We start from the raw sequence: 20608 nt of genomic DNA, 5'->3' as shown, positions 1-20608 counted from the left end.
GGCTTCCGTAGTTGTGGCTCACGGGCTCTACAGCGCAGGCTCAGTAGTCGTGGCGCACAGGCTTAGTTGCTCCGTGGCCTGTGGGATCTTCTTGGACCAGGGCTTGAACCCGGGTCCCCTGCACTGGCAGGCGAATTCTTAACCACTGCGCCACCAGGGAAGCCCCAATCGACAATTATTGCCCCAGACCTAGTATTAACCATTTTGCAAATAAGTTCTTGTTCTGTTTAGTTGAAAATGGAATTTAGAGACCACAGCCTGGACATTAGTGGTTCTCATTGTTACTGGCTTATAATTATTCTAGGCCTTTACAGATGGGCAGAGCTAAGAAATATTTACTGTTTAGAAAGAAAAATAAACCATATGAGGTTGTTGAGTCAAATTTAAGATTAGCTTCTAACATTAAATTATGTAATTTCCAATTGGTTTTATCCTATAATATACTTTTAATAATAATAATTATTATCAAATAATGATAACAAGATAGTTTTTGAAATTAACCATGAAACCATATTCAGTAGTTTGAGATTTTTTTGTCCTTTGTATGTATCCCATTGATAATGTAAAACAAAATACTATGAAATACTATGAGTCACCTGAAATAATTTTTTCTCTATGTTCGACTGTCTTCCCCTTCCATTTTAGGGAACCATTTTTATTAGTTTTTGGTTTATCCTTCAATGGCTTCTGCTTGAAATACAGGTAAATATGCATGTATGCACATTTGTATCCATTCACCCTTTCTTACCCTCAAAATAACAGTATAAACCCCCGGTACTTTGTGTTTTCACTTGAGATCACTTTTAGTACACCGAGATCTTCACTCATTCATGCATGCATGCATTCTACAGCTGCATGGCACCACCATACTGTATACTACTGTTTACTCAACTAGTCTCCTATTAATGAACATTTGGGTTGATTCCAATCTATTAAAACTAAGACCCATGGATACAATTTGTCCTTAAACCTAGAAGTTCAAAAACTAGCAAACTAGCATTGTTACTTTCTAGCTATTGATCCTCTGATTTTTTGAATTTCCATTTCCTCAATTGTAAAACAAGAAGTTTTAACAACATGACTTATATCAAGGTTAAATAAAAGATTAATTTAACAGGTATTTCGATAAATGTTAACAATAGCTGAAGTAGCCAGTAAAGTCTATTTAAAATGAGTGAAAAACATGAATCATGTAATTACCACTATATAGGTCATTTCTATTTAATTAAGAAATTTGTAATTTAAAAGAGACAATGACAAACTAGAACACATCCACAGGAAGACAGGATAGTGAAACTTCTAGAAACTACCTTCGAAAAAACAGTTGAAGAATTCAATTAAATATTTATTGAACAAATGCAGAATAAATGAACTAGGGGGTGGTTTTAACCTGAAGATACAATAAACAACTTCAAATATTCAGAGGGCTGTCACACAAAAAATGAAAGACTTGTTCAGTATTTCTCCAAAGGGCAGAACTTGACCCAAGGGCCAAATATAAGCAACCAAGAGGCTGCAGGACAGTCGTATAAAGTGTATCACTTAATCGCTTCTTTCCCAAACAATGTATTCCACACTTACGTTTCCCTTCTTCTGAAAGGAAATATTACAACTTAGTACTTCTCATGAATGTCTTTAATAAGTTGCATTTTCATGGCAAGCCCTCCACTGCCAGCAATGGATGTACTCACACTCTCAGAAAAAAATCTAAAGTTAACAAGCTGGTTGACTAGGGAGATGGTCTTTGTTCCTCAGCTCTATCTCAGCATTTTATATTTGTAATTCTCAGGAGGGGAGAGAAAAAGAGCATATTCTCCAAAGGGGGTGAATTAGAGTCCCCAGCACTTCAGATACTGCCCCTGGGGACAGTCCTCCTCAAACCGCAGATGCATCACTGTAACTAGCAACCTGTGGTAGAGATGGGGGTGTGCTGTGTGCTGGGGCAGAACACAGCTGACAACCACTGTTCTACATGAAGCAGGAGAGCTGTATTTTACGAGTCACTAGGAAATATGAACGGACTGCCTAATACTGACGGGCTCCGTCCAAACTGTCAAATATTACAAACTGAGAATTGTTTCAACAACCATTCAGCATGTTTAAGGACAAAATATATATAACATACTTTATATTATATACGTATTTTATCACATACTCAGTAAGGAATGCTGAGGTGCTTAATCCGTCCAATAAAATTGAAAATAAAAATTTTACATTTTCCTGTCAGTATTCAGGATGCTGAAGGTGGATCTTGAACTCAGAATGATAAGTCAGTTTTCGAGGAAAGCCACATAATCGGTGAGTCTGGCTAACTGCTGTTCATTGGGGATGGGTGGAACGGGGGCAGGCTCTGCGTGTTGGAGAGAGAAACACTCAAGTCAGACACCAAGGTCACAAATCTTTGGTACTGCCACCCCCGCCCTCCAATGTCTTTAATTTAACAATACGGAAACTTTCTTAGCTTTGCCTTGATCTTGGACATTTAAAAAAAACAAGCCAAGGAGCGTCAATTTTTATGAGTAGTTTTCCCAAACTGGGAGTAAAGGCATGTCTGGCTTTGCTGTTACTGAAGTTCTCCAGGCGAAGGTTAAAAATACTTTTAACAGGTAATCCGTCTACCATGGGAACATAGCTCTTCTTGGAAAGACCCTCCCCACATGACATTTACTTCCATAGTCACCTAGTGCTAGCCACATGCCAGGCACTCCTCTAGACCACTCAACCGTCAGTGAACAAAAAACCCACAAAGGACCCCATCCCCCAAAAGTTTACTTCTAACTTTTTTCTTTTTTTTTTTTTTTTTTTGCGGTACGCGGGCCTCTCACTGTTGTGGCCTCTCTCGTTGCGGAGCACAGGCTCCGGACGCGCAGGCTCAGCGGCCACGGCTCACGGGCCCAGCCGCTCCGCGGCATGTGGGATCCTCCCGGACCGGGGCACGAACCCGCGTCCCCTGCATCAGCAGGCGGACTCTCAACCACTGCGCCACCAGGGAAGCCCAACTTCTAACTTTTAAGCTACCACGTATCAGCCTGGGGCCGTGTCTGCGTCAGTGCTGGTGAGAAGCTCGATCACTCCTCCCCTACAGGACACCCTGCGGCCAGGCCAGAGGTCACTACCTCCAAGTAAGCTACAGAAGGGAGCCCACACGTTCACGGTTGTAACCAGATGTACTATTATAAATACCAAGTTAGGATTTCATCCCTTTGTTTATAAGATTAGAGCTAAGAAAAATAAATACTACAACAGCAAACAAGAAAAACGATGAAACAATTTTTAAATGAGCATATGAAAATACATACCTGAAAAGGGAATAAACCTGTTAAAGGAAACATCCAGGGCCCCTGCAACTAAATAAAATGTAGAGCTCAATTTACAGAAGTCATTGTGAAGAACCTTCACGTAGAACATGTCATTCTTAATGCAGTGGCATTCAGACAGAGACAACAGTTATGCCCTATTTTATTACATTGGTTTTTTTTTACCGCAGCAGTCTTCTCTTACCCTCTAGATTGATGGGACCCCGTCTCGTGACTCCTCTGCACCCTTGCAGGTCTGAGCACACGGAGGTTTGTGCACCACTTTACTGCGGGGTCAACAATGTCTAACAACGGGGATTCAGAGCCGACGGAAGGAACTCTGGGATGAGGCAGATCAGAAGGTATATGGATGTGGGCACTGAGCCCAGCTCTAAGGACAGGGCAGAAAAGGCCACTCCTGGTAAGCAGGAGGGAGTGGAGCCTCCATGCAGGAAGGAACATGGCTCATTTCAGAGAGGAAGGCTGAGGGACCAGGAATTCAGGTGGAGACAATGAGGACAGGCCAAATCATTTAAGGCCTGTAAAGGCCAGAGACCTAATTTTGTGAAAGTTAAAGCCACTGAAAATCTTGTTTAGGAGAAGAGTCTATGTGTCTACAGCATGAGGAGAAAAGGGGAATTTCTGAATACTTTAAATATCTTTTTAAAAGGCAAGAGTTTAGATATTAAGAATAAGCAGTTAGAAATGGCCCCATAAATAAAAGAATGAGAGATTAATACTTATTAAGTTGTAATAAGGATTATGAAACACTCACATAAAATAGCTTATGTGTGAAGTACATTTAAAAAAAAATTAAGGTAAAACCAGGTGACCTTTAAGATCCTTTCTACCCTAAGTGTCCATCCTATATCTGTATTTAACATGAGTTACTCTCATTTTTAGTATAGCAGAATTTTATATCAAATTATTCAAATTCAACGCCTGCAAAGCTTCAGTGATCTTACAAGAGTTCAGTGCTGCAAGACGGACGAAGAGCTCCACCTACCTGGCTTTTTGGGCATGACCATCCTTGTGGTGGAGTCGGCCTGCCATCCTTGTTCTAGGATACCTAAAAATGTATATTTAACACAGAAATGAATTAAAAAAACCAGAAACTTTTCATTTACAAGATTTACAATCTGTCAATGACATTACTTGTACGGGAGACCTGACGTGTGCAGATTAACCTGTAATGTGTATTTTTACTAGAAGGGTATACTAGAGATAGCATTCTCATGGGAACTTAGTTTTGAAATATTTCTGAAACATCTATGATTTTATTCTATCAGGCTGATATAATCACTAACAGATGATTAGTTTTCTATAATATATATATATTATAGTATTAACCTGATCAAACCTTATTAAAGACAGACATAAGGAAGATTTATTTAGTATTTTCTATAATCATTACACCAGTAATAACAAAGACGATGGTGATAATAAAAACAACAGCATACATACACAACACAGAAGGCTGGCCAATAAGTACTGTGCTAGGTGCTTTTACAGGGATCACTTTATGTAATCACCACAACTACTCTGTAAAGAGGACATGTATCACCAAAATTGAACAGGCGTGGAAAAGGAAGTTTAGAGAATTCCAGTAAATTGCCTTAGGTCACATAGCTAGCATGGGGAAGGGTACCAGGATTCACACTCAGTCAGTTAAGAGTATGGACTCTGGGATATACTATTTATTACATAATAAATTATGGATCAATTTCAAAATAGTCAAAACAAATAAATGTTTGTATTAGTAAGTAACAGTATGATTTACTATAAGAACGTTCATTAACCTGCCGTCTATGCGTCTAGAACTGTGCTAGGCCTTGGAAATTTATAATCTGTGGTGCTTAATGGAGCTCGTATTTTGACTGGAGAATCCAACACATCCATCATCGTAAAACAACGCCACAAGGCACATGCAGTATTAATATTCTACAGCAATCTAGCAAGGGGAGGGGAGAGTTTGGGCATGACCTGAAAAATGAAAATGCAAAAGTACATTTGGAAACCAGTGGCTAAAAGTGGGGTGCAAGCACCTAAGTTACTATTAAGAAATGGTGAGGGAAAAGTTGGGCTGAAAAGGGATACTGGGATGAGACCGCCTTCACCACGGAAGGGTGAAACAGGGATTTCTAAATGCGAGCTCCAGACCAACTAAAACTTCCTTCCCTGAGAAAACCCACCAACCAAACCCCCACCTCGCGCTGATTTTCAAAGGAAGAGAAATAATTTAAAGACGTTACAGAGTTTAAGCTCAGAATTATGAAAATAATGTTACCCACCTGGCATGTTTAGAAGCAAATAATGTGCACATGCTTTATTTTCTTGCATCTCACATTTTCTACCACTGGGAACAACTATGCTGTAACCTGGGTCTCAGATGTGGGAATGTTATGGAATGCTTGACTCTGTACCCCCATTCGCTACCCTTTTCTTCCAGTAACTCACTGTTCTCACCACCTTCCTTTTCCCTCCCACTCTTAGTCAACAGCAGCTCTAATTTTTCCTTCCTGGGCATCAACTTGGAGGGCTCACAATCATTTAGTAGGGCTTAGGAGTTGATCAAAGGTCTTAGAGATAAAAGTAGAAAATATTCAGGGGTCAGACCATGGGTACCACGATAAGAAATAACTACAAGAACATTAAAGAGGTTCCATAAGGAAAGAGCTAGAATAATCACATGCAACAAGGGTACATCTCAAAGACACAGTCAAATTTTAATTTCCTAAAAATGGCAAAGTGTTCCTTTACAAAGCTCCTGTTCTAAGACATCTCTAATTGGTGCCTGTCTTTGGCAACAAGTGCTTTAGTAAACACAAACCCGAAATTTCTTATCCACACGCAGAAGTCAAAAAAACTCTATGAACCAAAAAGTTTTCTTTAACTCACATGGTGGCGAAATCTGATGTGAACCCCCAAGTCTTTTATGTACGCTCTTCCCTCACGCCAACTGTATGGAAGTTTGCACTCTGTGTTGCCTGCAGAATTACGGGTGCTGGTTGCCTGGGGTTTGTGCAGTGCAGGTCTCCTATCACCTTTCTAAAGAACACACACAACCTAAACTCCAAAACACATCCTGTTCCAATGGTTTCAGATAAGGGACCGCGGACCTATAATTTACACTTCCGTTTTCCTTGAAAGTAAAAAGTGAGCCCCAAATACCTTTCACAGCCTCTTCCACAGGAAGTCCAACAAAGGCTGCGAAATCGTCGGCGATGATGGAGGTATATGCCTGAGAGACCAGGGCGAAGGCTCGCCTCCGGGTGGCATCTATTGTGGGAGGGGAGGTTTGGCAAACAGTGAACCACAAGAGCTGGCATTTTTTGAAACACACAATTAAATTATTACATCATTGTCCTTGTCCAAATTTGATAAGCAAGACTACATCAACCTAAAGATTTCTGTGTTTACAGGTAAAGCTGTAGGCACCTAACATGTAAGAGGAGCTCAAATATTGCTGAATAAACACATGCATTTCTTATACTTCCTCTTAGGTCAGAAAATCTCAGGTGACAATAAAAATTACAAAGGTGGAAAAAAGCTCATCTACACAAGACTCCAGCTCTAAGAAAATTTCATTTAAATTTGGGATGTATTTGGGATGTATATTTCAGAATTTTTATCTCACTTATAAAAAACTACAATGAATGGAGCAGAAATTACCTAGTCCCATAATTAGTTGTCCTTTCTCATCAGGGCCTCTGATACAGGACCACACCTGGGAGTTGCAGAGCAAACCTTATAACTAGAGCACCTTCCTAACTTTCAAGTCTACTCTGAACTCTTGACGTCATTCAGGTGCAAATCCTGAATGACTGAGCCTCGCAGAAAGGGGCTGCAAGCAAATCCAGCAACAAAACCTCCTCCCTGGAGACCACATGTGGGATTCCCCCCCACCCCCAGGCTTAAATTTCCACATTAAATAATTCAGGAAGAGGCAGAGACAATAACCAAATGGTAGCGAGTGGAGCCCAGCTGGCCTGTCTTCCCGCCCACTGCTCGAGTGACACAAAGGATCCTCCACCTGCCTTCGACATGCTTAGGAAGTATTCTGGATTTTACTTTCCACATTGAATAGGCAAGTATACACGTACAAGATAGCCCTGCAACGTAAGAAAATCCGCTCTGCACTCCTGGGACACTGCCTAACAGCCACATCAATCCCCGTAGACACGCTTTGCTCCAAAGTAGCCTGCTGGCTCTCAGAGGAGCCTTACACCTTCTCATCCCCGGGCGTTGGGTTTATGCTGCTGTGTGGTCTGAACCGCCCTCCTCTCTTCTAGTCCTAGGTCTGTTTATAAACTCTCCCTGTGGCACTGGAGTCACTGCAATCTCCGCCCTTCTCTGAACTCACAGTAACGTTTACTTATTGAACAAGCAATCTTTTACCACCTATGGTGTACACTGCACCCCTCCCCACCCCATCATCCCAATTACATCTGGAACTTCTCTACAGGAGGGCTTTTATATCTTTATATCCCCCGAGGGGCCCAGCATCTCTAAGGAAGTATGTGCTGAACACAGGCTTGTGGAAGGTCTCACCAGGACCCAAGTGGGCCCGACCCCAGCCTTAGGCTTTGTGCTCCCATCTGCCTTAAAAATCGCGGGCAGTCAATCACGTTTCGTCATTTCTCACTGAGGCTGACACCCTCCCCAGCTTTCACTGAGCCACTGTTTGCTCCTCTTCCAATTCCTTCCTTCTTGCTACCAATTCTCAGCAAACGACCTTAAATCAGACTTCTAATACAGCTTAGAGATAAAGGAACTTTTTCTGTTCAAGGCTACAGACATTCAGTGGAAAAGAACCGAGAGCAACAATGAAAGAGGAAAATACAAGTGTGCACCAAAAGCTACATTCATTTGGTAAGCTTACCATATTTTAAAAACATTCACTTTAGTTCAAGTACTCTGGTCAGATTTTCCGATTTGGAAAAGATGGGGAACAGAACAAGAACAGAACGTGAATGAAAGAGAAAAACAGAATGGAGAGAAGAGAAACATACAAGGGCAGGCACAGCAGACCGACAAAGACAGCAGAAACCAAGGCTAAGTGATCCACAGCAGCGGTTAGACACTCAGGCGGCTTTTAACCTCTCAGCACGAATGAGCCTGACATCTACGTTCTCACCAGGCACTATGTGGCCCGGGAGATCTATGAGATGTGTAACCTCAGGAGGGCACGCATTACAACCACAAGCTGGAAGGTGGAATAAGTTGAGCTCGCACCTAATATTGCTGGCAATTCATCCTGGGACAGTCCTGGGGAGGCCCTAAGAGAACGCTCATTCTTTTGTTCAACAAATGTGCCGATTATCTACCAGGAACTGCCAACTGCCGGCACTGGAGACACAAGGGAAGGTGAGCTTGCTGTCCTTCCCAACCCATCTCTGCCCTTAAATTCCAGGGCGGATGGCCACCCAGGCCTGTGGCACCTGGGCTCCCTTACTCCGCGAATGGGATTCTGCAGGGCAGGGAATGTATCTCCTCTGCCCCCTCCCTGTCTTGCTCTGGCTGAAGCTCTGTATCCCAGCTCCTCAGGGCTCATGCAAAGAGGTTAAGGCTGTTTCCAGTGCGAAGACCCGACGCTGCCCCTACTGTACCAGTGCAGTGCAGTGACACTCCGCACGCCTCCCTCCCACCCAGCTGCTGCCTCTGTGCTCCTGGAGCTCATTTCCTCCACGCTTAAAGCAAGTGCCTCCTGTCTCCTCACTCACACTTGGCTTTACCACGCCAAGAGCCAGGCACACCTCAGAAGCAATCTGCACCTCCTGCCCCCTGAAAAGCTGACACGCTCTGCCAGAGTGATGGGCAGTTCTCAAGAACTTCTGCTCGCTGACTCCTCCAGAGCAGGAGGGCAGGCAGTGACCAGAGAGACAAGGTAACAAGAAGTAAGGGCGTAACAACATGTAAGAGGGGGAACCAAGAAGACTGGAAGCAAACGCTGTGGGTGGGAGAATGGAAAGAGAGAAGCACGGTGGAGTTTTGTTGCAGGATCAGTGCTATGTCACACCAGACTGGCAATCTTTCAGCGTGATTAAAAAAAGTTCGAGCATCTGCGTACTGAATTGATGAATCACAAATCCAGAAGCTGGAGACAACCCCATCAAATGCTGAGGTCCACAGAGTCCAAAGCAGTCTCTACTTTCAAACATGCGGGCTTGAAATCTTATCCAACTCATCACTTGGACTTATTAGAATATTACATTTCATTTCAGTAGCAAAAAAAACACCTCTTACTGACAAGCAACTTCACTTCTAGAATTAAATTAATAAACAGTGAGGCCCTCAGCTGCCAACATAAACTCAAGCAACGTGAAATCAAAGCATGATTACAGCAAATCTAAAAAAGACTTCTGAAAACCCTACTCACTTAGCAGAGCGTACCTATTTTCACACACATTATCGACTTACTTCAACACCCTGGCACCTTAGGGGAACAGGTCTAGTCTGACTTAATTCTGAGCCACAAAGAAACACTACCTCTAAGTGCCTCCATGATTGGCTGGACCGTCTCAGACCACGGGTGAGCGCTGATGGTGGTATAGATCCCGGGGAAATCTCTCTGCCAGATTCTTTGTCCTACCGACCAAATTCCCCCAAGTTCAGAATTTGCCTGCAATAAATATCATTGCCTCATTTGAGGATATTCACTCTGCACATATACCAACAACTGTATCTTAAAACATAATTCAACATTTCTTTCAAGAGGTGGAATTACTTTTTCAGCCCAACCACTATCAAAAAGGTTTTCAACTGTTTTGAACAGTACTGTAGAATTTATTTGCATGTTTTATTATAACAGAAAATTAAGGCATGAGAAAGTAGTCCAACAATATTTCACAAATAAGTTTAGGAATTAGTTATCTGAAACATTGTTTATTGAAGATTTACATTTATTTACGTTTCATATATACTTATGTATAATATACAGAACATGTACTAATCCACATATACATGTACATAAAATACATATACCTATTCCTAGGGCAAAAATAGTAGCAAAATGACTAATAATATAGACTCCCAATCTAAGATGTCATAAAATGTAGCCTAAGGATAAAGTTCCCACTAATATCACTGAAACTGTGCATCTAATTTACAGCTTGATTTTAAACCAATGAAGCTGGAGGAACATTCCAAACTTACTTAATAGAATGTGGAGGAAAGAAAGAGAGTATAAATGCTAATCTGATCTGCTGCTGAATATCAATAATGAACAAAGGAATTTAGGTGAATTCTTATTAATGCTCTGTGAATGTACAAAAAATTCACTTCACATTTATGCTAGATACAGTGAATCACCTGAAATTAAAAATTTACTTCATTCCATCTTGGAAGAAACTTTTAAGTGAGTTCATCTATTCTCACATGAGAAACAAGAAATAGAAAATCCTAATTAGCAAAAATAATCTTAATGCTCTGAATAATTATTATTTTTAGAGTGTTCTTGTAAATAATACTAGTTGCAAAATAAATACCATTATAGGAAACTGCACAAATCAGTTAAAAAAAAAAAAACTAACAAACAAAAACCAAACTTTTACCTAAACTGACCCAGTTGTTTATTGCGTAAAGTGACACTTCTACGAAGTGTCTTAAGAAATCTGATCAGCAGGAGTTGAGCACAGATTTCTGTACCATCCAAGGGAAATTAAAATTTCTGACTAGAGGAATTTGTAGATCTATTCTTAAACTTTAATACCAGTTTAATAACTATTTCTGTGATCCACATGAAAAAGAAAACAGAAACTTTTAAGAGATTGCTTTTTAAATCAATGTCATTACCATATTAAAGTAATAAGGTATATTGAAGACTACTTACAGATTTTATAGCAGGTGGTATTCTTTTCCAAAGATATCTTGCATTATTCCTAATTTACATCCCCCCAAGAAAGAATAAGCAATTAAAAAAAAATCACCTCCGTAAATGTTTAAAATTCTAGATCCCAGAAGTATACTTTAAAATACTCTCTAAAATACAGAGTGATATTCATATAATGAATTTATCCAGGGGAAGTAACAGTGGTTTTCCGGATAAAAGACATGAAATATTTTTACCAAAGTAATGTTTTACCATTTTTAGTGAATTTTTTTATTAATAATACAGATCTTAAATTGAGGCAACACTACGAAGACTTAAACAGAACTGCCTAAATAATTTATTCATATATAAAATAAACAAATTCATACACTTTCAGGGTCCTGGCATTCCCTGACAATATACACAGTACACAATGTTTTTCTCCTTATCATGACCCCTCGTCCTACTAGTGGATATAGAGCCACCAAAACTTCTAGTTTTTTTTTTTTTTTTTAAAGATTTCGCAAGCTTGAAGGACATCAAGCATATGACGACAAGATTTTAAAACAGGAAAGATAATTTATATGCTATGTGAATAATGAAAATCTCAGTTTAGTTTAAAAGGTATGAAATGAAAAGGTTTAGAAGAATTTAAAACAAAATTTAACAGTAACCATCAGTGGGTTGCAGAACTACAAGGGACTCTTTGCACAACTATACCTTCTGACTTTTCTTCAATGAACGTGAATTAGGAATAATTAAAAAACAAAAACCTTTCAAGAACTGTCATACATGTTAGTAACAAATTCCTCTTAGTCTTCTCAATCTTCCCTTTCAGTTTCTCTCAGTCTCAATAGAGACTGTGAAGTTAAGTAAACAGTTTAAGTAAACAGTTAAGTAAACACAGGTCATAAAAGACACAGGTTTTATAACAATAAAGAAAAGATCAATAGATTTAAAAGAATCTACTGGGCTTCCCTGGTGGCGCAGTGGTTGCGCGTCCGCCTGCCGATGCAGGGGAACCGGGTTCGCGCCCCGGTTTGGGAGGATCCCACATGCCGCGGAGCGGCTGGGCCCGTGAGCCGTGGCCGCTGAGCCTGCGCGTCCGGAGCCTGTGCTCCGCAACGGGAGAGGCCACAGCAGTGAGAGGCCCGCGTACCACAAAAAAAAAAAAAAAAATAAAAAATAAATAAATAAATAAAAGAATTTACTGACAGTGCAGTTTCTCATGACAAATTGGAATGATTTTTACAAGGTATATGTAAAACAGGTGTATTTTAAAATAACTCAGCCTAATCATAATTTCTTAAGTCATGATTCAATATACGAAATAAACATAGTAAGTATTACACTAAAAAGTATAGCTCCGGGCTTCCCTGGTGGCGCAGTGGTTGAGAGTCTGCCTGCCAATGCAGGGGACACGGGTTCGGGACACGGGTTCGTGCCCCGGTCCGGGAAGATCCCACGTGCCGCGGAGCGGCTGGGCCCGTGAGCCGTGGCCGCTGGGCCTGCGCGTCCGGAGCCTGTGCTCCGCAACGGGAGAGGCCACAACAGTGAGAGGCCCGCGTACCGCAAAAAAAAAAAAAAAAAAAAAAGTATAGCTCCTTGTGCCTCTGCTTTAGTGTTGGTACTTCAATGCAAGAATAACTTCTTGAGGAAAATGCTTCTCTTAGCTTTAGGTAAAAGGTACTTACATGTCATTATAAAGCAGATATAAAGCTAGAAGCTGACCATACACTGGGGGTGTAGCAATTCCTCCTGGAGCCTGAAAGGCCAAAAAATGAAAGAAGAAAACCTCATTTACTCTTATACTTTTATATTTTTTAAAATATTTTTCTTAACTCATCTAAAGAGTAAGTATATTTTATAGTACTTACTATTACAGATGGAGAAACAGCTTAGAGAAGTATCGCACATTAAAAACCCAGAGTATTAAGTTTAGATCTGTCATCAGATGTGATTTCTCCCCCCCGGGCCTCTGTGTCTTCATATGCACAAGAGTATTTAAATGGGATCCCTTTCCCAGTTCTCAAATTCTTATTTAAATAACCTCACTATTATAGGAAGTATTTCCAACAGATTCCTAAAGCAATATGATTCTGCCCATTATACCAAATACGCTGAATAGCTACATAAATGAGTAAAAAAGAGAAAAACATCACAGCTGAGTTACAAAGACACTACTCCCCTCATTCAATTTTAATTCATTCAGAAGACATCTACTAAGTGTCTGTTAGCGGCTGCTTCTTGGCACTTGCCTCCTTTGGTTAATTAGCTTTTTATACCAATGCTATAAATGTCTTTAAGGGCCTTTCTAATAAAAAAAAACCCTTAATTACTTTAGTAGTTGCATGATATAACTTTCACCTGCCCTACGGAAAACAAACGGTAAGCTTCGGTGACAACAGGAGACTAAGAAGGGCTTTCCGAATTAATAAAAGGTTACAGTGATCACATCTTCTTGGTCTGTGTGTATGCCTGCACAAACGTCTTTAATAATATACACATTCACCACCTCTCCCCACAATGGGGACGAAAGAGATTTCGTTTAATACGAGAAGCATAAAAGATGTTAGGAGCAAAGATGCACAGCGTTTTCGGGCTCACCAGCTGAAGACAAACAACAGAAAGCTCCGAGCGAGTTGGGGGAGGCCAGGCCTGGATGCTTAGCCTTCGGAGCAGGCCCCGGCGGCCCGGACTCCACACGCCCAGCTCCCGCGCCCGCAAGGGGCCGGCCCCAAGCCCCGTGGGCCCCAGGCCCCGTTACCCTGGAGACCGGCGCGGCCCGAAGCCACGCGCGACCCCACGAGGCGAATGGTTACCTCGAGCTCCTGGTTCTCGCATTGATCCAGCAACTTTCTGAAACTAAAGGAACTTTCCGCCATCACCGCCACTGGCATTTTCCCGGCCGGTCCCGCCACCGAACCTCCCCGCCGAGCCGTACCTCAGACTGTCCCTCGGGGCGTCGCGCCCGCGATGACGTAAAAGCCGACAGTGCCGCCGAGCGCCCATGCGCAGGCGCCTCGTTGGTTCCGCCGCGTCAGCGGCGGTCGGGAGAGGATGCCACCGCTCTGGCCAGCGCTCTCGGTGCTCTGGAGGACTGGTTCGGCCTTCAGGGTAGCAGCTTTGTGAGCGCGCAGCCAAAGTCGGGATGGGAGGGGTTTTGTGCATATTTGAGGACGATTAGACGTCTTTGCTTTGAGGCCATGCAAATTTACACGTTCAAAACCTAACTTTTGGTTCCTCCCCCACCTCCTCCTTCAGCAGCCCTGCCACATCGGTGAAGGCGCTGCGGTGCCCTGCGGGGCTCCCCTCCAGCCGACCTCAGGCCCCCACCTCCGAGGGAAGCTGCGCTGGCCTGGACCTCCAGCACTGCCTGAACTGCAACATTATCCTGACTTCCACTCCTACCTCCCTCCAGGCTACTCCCCACACAGCCACCGCAGCCGAAACGATGCTTTCGGAAACATAAATCAGATCTTGTTGCTCTGATGAAAATGATAGCATAGCAACAAATTCCTAAAATCCAGTCTTTGACATTGCTTGCAGGGCTTCAAGATCTAATTCCCAGATCCCCTCTGACTTGCTCTGGCCATCCTGGCCTCCTTCGTTTTCTGCCCGGTGCTTATCGTTAGCGAACATTATGTTGTGAATTATTTATTTACATCTTTGTTTTGCTGCCCTTGGCTAGACAGCCAGGGAAGTGACTTCCATTTGTCCCATGTTGCAGGGCTGGCTACACTATTTATGGGCCCAGAGCAAACTGAAAACGCAGGTCCCTTGTTCAAAAAACAGGGGAAAGTACAATTAAAGCTATGTAATATAAAGCTTTTCCCTTTATTCGCAGTGTGTCTCTCAGATTTTCACATCATTTCAAAAACTGCTATTTAAGATCCTAAGAAAAAGTAATAAAATTTTAAATTATTAGCGTGAATTTTACCATCCATCTTTATGCAAAGCCCGTTAAATTTTATTTTATTTTAATTAATTTGTTATTGAAGCATACTTGATTTACAATGTTGTGTTAGTTTCTGGTGTACAGCAAAGGGATTCAGTTCTATATATGTGTATATATATTCTTTTTCATATTCTTTTCCATTATAGTTTATCACAGAATACTGACTATAATTCCCTGTGCTATACAGTAAGACCTTGTTGTTTATCCATTCTATGTAGAATAGTTTGCATCTGCTAATCTCAAACTCCCAATCCATCCATTGCGAAGCCAGTTTTAAACGCAAATATAAGTGCATTTAACTGATATGTGGAATCACAGAAAACACACAATTTGTATTTCATAGCTCGTACGTGTGTGTGTATTTTATCCTTATCAGAACCATGGGAATGCTTCACGAAATGAACTCAACTGTTTTTACCACACTCTTTTTTGCACAAGCCCTACCAGCACTCCCTACCTTAGTTGGGCTTATTGATGTGTAAGGGAAGACTGAAAGCAAAAGGAACTATGGGTTGCCCTATCTTGCCCTTCACTGTTATGTTATTGTTTTCAGAACAAAGGAATATTTAGCATCATACAAGGAAGTAACACAAGTAAGAAAGAATATGATCAGGTTCCTTGATTATTCGTGTTTCTTAGGACACCATTGTCTACATTATGCATTTGAAGCCAGTTCAGGTTCTAAGGGAAAAATGTGGCCTTTCAGGGATGTCAGCACCCAGCGTACTCTATTGAAGACATAACACAGTTGCCTTGCACTCATGTTGAGTCTTCGGTGGGTGAGTTCCCACCGTTGGGGATCCACTGAGAATTCTAGATTCATGAGGTATTTTAAACACGCTTTGGAATGGCAGACAACATACTGCCTGTATCTCTTTGCTTGGGTTTCCATTGTCCCTGTGGACTTCATTTACCAAACACAAGCTAGAAGATAAAATTATGAAGGATGCTAAGACAGTGATGGCTTTACTGATTATTTTTGCAGAATCAACACTGTTTCCATGTGGAAATGATTGTGTTTAGTAATGCATTGGGTGGAATATAAAAATAAAAAATGACTACAAAAGTCCCTGGAAGAATAGCCAACCTTAAATAGGAAGGTATCAAATAGCTATTATAACTAGAGATATTTTGAAGGAATAAAGCAGCAAAGTTTCATTAATCATGCAAAAAAGAGAAGGACTAAGGGCAGAATGATTCTGAGATCACTCCGCAAAGTTTGAGGAGCAGGATTCTGAATTTTCAACATGCGATAATGGCTCCCAACCTATTTCTGACTAAGAAGGATTCAGTGGGAAGATGGCTAATTCAGAACCCTGAAATTTCACCTGATTCCAGCAGTTTGATCATTTAAAGGGAAAATTATGATTTTAAAGCTTTGGCAGGTGATATGGGTTGCTAAAAGATGAAGACAATAGATGGTTTTTTTGCTGAACAGAAAATCACAATAAAGCTTTGGAAATACAATCACAGGTTAGAGGTAGAGTTTGGGGTGTCATTCAGAGGACCAAACTCTTCTTTAACAGACAGGTACAGGGATTTGGGAACTGGAGGCTGGGAGCTACAGAGGGGAAGGAAGAGAGTCTTGGAGAGGGAAAGAGGGCTCTGGGTGTGAGGGGAATGGAGTAATTGGGGGCCTATGGTGAGACTTGGCTTACATGCAGAGAATTCCAAGTGTCTGTGAAGGGCTGATGGATTTCCAGGGCTGCAGCGGCTGATATTTCAATTTTAAGTTGTTACTGATGGTGCTGTACCTATGTTTTTACCCCCAAACTTTCAATAATGGAGTGAAGGGGTATGATAAAGGGCAGTGTGGTATAGAAGGCAGTAATTCCAGGAGGTAGGACTCAGAAGAGATATAGAAACGCTGCATAAGCAAGACAGTAGAGAAGAGGCCACCAGAAGGAAGCTCTGCTCCCCGGAGATGCTGCCTTGGGGGTGGCGGGAGGCTGTTTCTCCCACTGCGCTTGGGATGAAGGATGGGTCATCATGCGGCAGGGAAGCGTGGGCTCCTGAGGCTGGAGAGTGTAGGTCTCATACCCATTACCCTTAGCTTAGCCCCCACTTCTGCAAGCTGCCCCTCCTCTCCCAACGGTTCTCAGAGGAGAAGCACAGTTGTCATCAAGGGGTTGGAAATGGGAAGATGGCTAATTCGGAACTTCAAAATTTCACCTAGTTCCTAAGGAATCCACTGAAAAAACTAGAATTAATAAATGGGTTCAGCAAGATTGCAGGAATAGATGATCAATATACAAAATAATTGATTTCTGTACAGTAACCATGAACAAACTGAAATTAAGAAAACAACTTCATTTACAATAGCATGGAAAGAATAAGATACTTAGGAATAAAGTTAACACAGTAAATGCAAAATTTATACTCTGAAAGCTATAAAGCACTGTTCAAAGAAGTTAAAGAAGGCTTAAAGAAATGGAAATGCATCTCTTGTTCATGGATTGGAAGACTTTATATTATGATGGCTATACTACTCACATTCAGATTTAGTGCAGTCCTGATCAAAATCACAGCTGGTTTCTTTGCGGATATTGACAAGATGATCACAAAATTCCTATTTACATTCAAGGGACAGGGAATAGTCAAAACAATCCTGAAAATTAAGAACAGTAGGTTTCAGACTTCCCTGGTGGCACAGTGGTTAAGAATCTGCCTGCCAATGCAGGGGACACGGGTTCGAGCCCTGGTCCGGGAAGATCCCACATGCCGTGGAGCAACTAAGCCCGTGTGCCACAACTACTGAGCCTATGTTCTAGAGCCCGCGAGCCTCAACTACTGAACCCGTGAACCTCAGCTACTGAGGCCACGTGCCACAACTACTGAAGCCCGCGCGCCTACAGCCCGCGCTCTGCAGCAAGAGAAGCCACCCCAATGAGAAGCCCATGCATCGCAACAAAGAGTAGCCCCCGCTCACCGTAACTAGAGAAAGCCCGCACACAGCAATGGAGACCCAACGCAGCCAAAAATAAATAAATAAATAAAGTAGTTAAAAAAAGGACAGTAAGTCTCACACTTTTCAATGTAAAAACTTAACTACAAAGCTATAGTAATCAATACACGGTAGATATGTAGGTCAATGGATAATTAGAGGAGATATATAGATCAATGGGACAGATTGAGAGTCCAGGAATAAACCCTTGCATTTACATTCAATAAATTTTTGACCAGGCCGCCAAGACCATTCTGTGTGCGAAAGAATAGTCTTCTCAACAAATGGTGTTGTGACAACTAGATATCCATATGCAAAAGAAAAACGTTGGACTCCTATCTCATACTAGATACAATAATAAACTCACACTGGATCAAGGACTTCAGTGTAAGAAGTAAAACTATAAAACTGTTAGAAGAAAACATAGCGTTAAGTCCTCATGACCTGGGATTAGGCACTGGTTTCTCAGATATGACACCAAAAGCACAGGCATCAAAAGAAAAAATAGATAAGTTAGATGTTATCAAACTTAAAACCTTTTGTGCTTCAAAAGACACATCAAGAAAGTGAAAAGACAACCAAAGAATGCAAGAAAATTTTATAAATCATATGTTGGATAGGAGACTTGGGTTTAGAATAACTCAAAAGTAGAGTGGCAAATAACCAAATTTAAAAATAGGCAAAAGGTTTATGTAGTCATTTCTTCAGAGAAGATGTACAAATGGCCGATAAGCACATGAAAAGATGCTCAACATCGTTACTGGTTAGGAAAATGCAAATCAGACCCAGAAGGGGATATTACTTCCCACCCACTAATGTGCTTATAAGAAAAAAGGCAGAGAAATGTGTTGGTGAGGATATGGAGAAGTTGAAACACTTATACACTGCTGGTGGGTCTATGATATGGTGCAATTTCTTTGGAAAACAGTCTGGAACGTCCTCAAAAGTTTAAACATAGAGATATCATGTGACCTAGCAATTCTATTCCTAGGTATATATCCAAGAGAAATGAAAATATGTCCACACAAAACTTTTACGTAGATGTATATAGCAGCATTATTCATAATAGCCAAAAAGTAAAAACAATCCAAATGTCTATCAATTGATGAATTGATAATAAAATGTGATATATCTGTACAGTGGAATACTATTGGAAAATAAAAACAGTAGCAGTACTGACATGTGCTACAACCTGGAGGAATCTTGAAAACATTGTGTCAAGTGAAATAAGCCAATTGCAAATGACCAAATACAGTATGATTCTCTTTATATGAAATATTCAGAATAGTCAAATCCATAGAGACAGAAAGGAACTGGCAGGAGGCAGCAGGGCCTAGGGAAAGAGGATGGGCCACAAAGGACCAGAACCACGGGTGGAGTTTGCTGACAACACAGGTCTGCATCAAAGTTGCAAGGAAGCAGCTGCAGCAGTGGGCCAGTCTTGAAGCAGCCCTCCTCTGTGGCAAGGACCTGGGCTTCACACTAAGGGTGGAAAATAAACTCAGCTCGTGGGCAGCTGCCTCTGTCACAGGGTGAGAAGGACAGGCAGGGAGGGAAAGGGATGCCTTTTTAATTCCTAAGCCATCGAGAACTCTCAGCAGAGTTGAGGAGTGTATTAATTCTGATGGGTGGTCCTCTGGAGGCCCAGGGATTTGGGGGGTGCCAATGTGGCCAAGAACAGGAAGGTAGTACTGATGTACTGCCATTGGCCCATTGACTTAGAGAGTGTTTGGGTCTCTGTGTGGTAAAATCACAAATGGAGCTATTGTCAAAGTCATCCCCTGTGGGTGGCGTTGCTGGTGGATGCCGCCATTTTGGAAAGCAAGTTAGCAATATGATCTTAACCTCAATGTAGAGTTTTGCCCCTGGGAAGTTATCCTGAGGGGGCCATTGCAAAAGAGGAAGTAAACATAGCTAAAAAATGGCACAGCAACATAAATACGACGGCTGAAGCCCTCAACGTGACCTAAATGTTTAATAGGTGAATGGCAAAACATGTCATGGTCAATCAATTCAAGGGGATTTTTGCAGCAATTAAATTCATAAACATAAAGTCTTTGTAAAAGTAGTCTTTCTGAGATGATATTAAGAAAAACATGGAAAATAATATTATATATACCTCTTGGCTATTAGTATGTTCCAGACTAGATTTATGGATAAATATTGGAAGGGAACATAGAATTGAAAACTCTTGTAAGGTTAGGGGGATAAATGATCAGTGAAACAATATTTTCTTTTAAGATTTTAAAAAATATTGTAAAATTATTTTAATGATTTTTTTGCCCCAAGTCTTAACTTTAACAATCCAAACTTAAAAAATAGGACATTTCTCTTTCTTTTTTTTTTTGATCTCTTTCTTTTTTCCCCCTTTTGACTAATGCTTGTGTTCACAGTTGAATAATAAAAGAGAACATTTTTGCAAAACTTCTGAAAGGCCCTGGAGCTAAGGGCAGATAAATGTTAGGGAAAGTTTGGAGGAATAAAGAAAAGTGGTAAAAAAAAATGATGGCAGTGGTAGAAGCAAAGGCATTATAAATAAAGCAGGGAAGAATAGCGGATGTACAAGGGAAAGCCGAGGCCAGGGATGGACAGGGAACAGG

At 41.4% G+C, this 20608-nt stretch overlaps 1 protein-coding gene across 2 annotated transcripts; it reads right to left on the bottom strand.

The window, feature by feature from the left end:
* Positions 1-1324: 1324 nt before the first annotated feature.
* On the bottom strand, positions 1325-14074 carry COPS8 (COP9 signalosome subunit 8). Of its 2 annotated transcripts, XM_007114100.3 has the most exons (8): positions 13929-14073; positions 12801-12871; positions 11128-11176; positions 9786-9918; positions 6468-6575; positions 4303-4365; positions 3300-3347; positions 1325-2350 (listed from the first exon to the last, which is right to left on the bottom strand). In XM_007114100.3, the coding sequence occupies exons 1-8, from the start codon at positions 14004-14006 to the stop codon at positions 2271-2273; spliced, it is 630 nt and encodes a 209-aa protein (XP_007114162.1). In that variant the 5' UTR covers positions 14007-14073; the 3' UTR covers positions 1325-2270. The 2 variants fall into 2 exon arrangements, with proteins under 2 accessions (XP_007114162.1, XP_028338684.1); XM_028482883.2 differs by lacking the exon at positions 6468-6575 and having other exon boundaries at positions 13929-14074.
* Between the last annotated feature and the right edge of the window lie 6534 nt (positions 14075-20608).

This window comes from Physeter macrocephalus, chromosome 2 (assembly GCF_002837175.3).
Source record: "Physeter macrocephalus isolate SW-GA chromosome 2, ASM283717v5, whole genome shotgun sequence".
NCBI lineage: Eukaryota > Metazoa > Chordata > Mammalia > Artiodactyla > Physeteridae > Physeter > Physeter macrocephalus.
The sequence above is the reverse complement of the archived record's forward strand: the minus strand, read 5'-3'. Positions and strand labels throughout refer to the sequence as shown.

What these genes read in the sequence shown, in the direction of transcription:
- COPS8 (XM_007114100.3), bottom strand. Translation starts at nt 14,006, where the DNA reads ATGCCAGTGGCGGTGATGGCGGAAAGTTCCTTTAGTTTCAGAAAGTTG. An exon ending in TACCACCTGCTATAAAATCT is followed by an intron (nt 9,919 to 11,127) that starts GTAAGTAGTCTT and finishes TATTTATTGCAG; the next exon opens with GCAAATTCTGAACTTGGGGG. An exon ending in AATCATGGAGGCACTTAGAG is followed by an intron (nt 6,576 to 9,785) that starts GTAGTGTTTCTT and finishes CTCCCACAATAG; the next exon opens with ATGCCACCCGGAGGCGAGCC.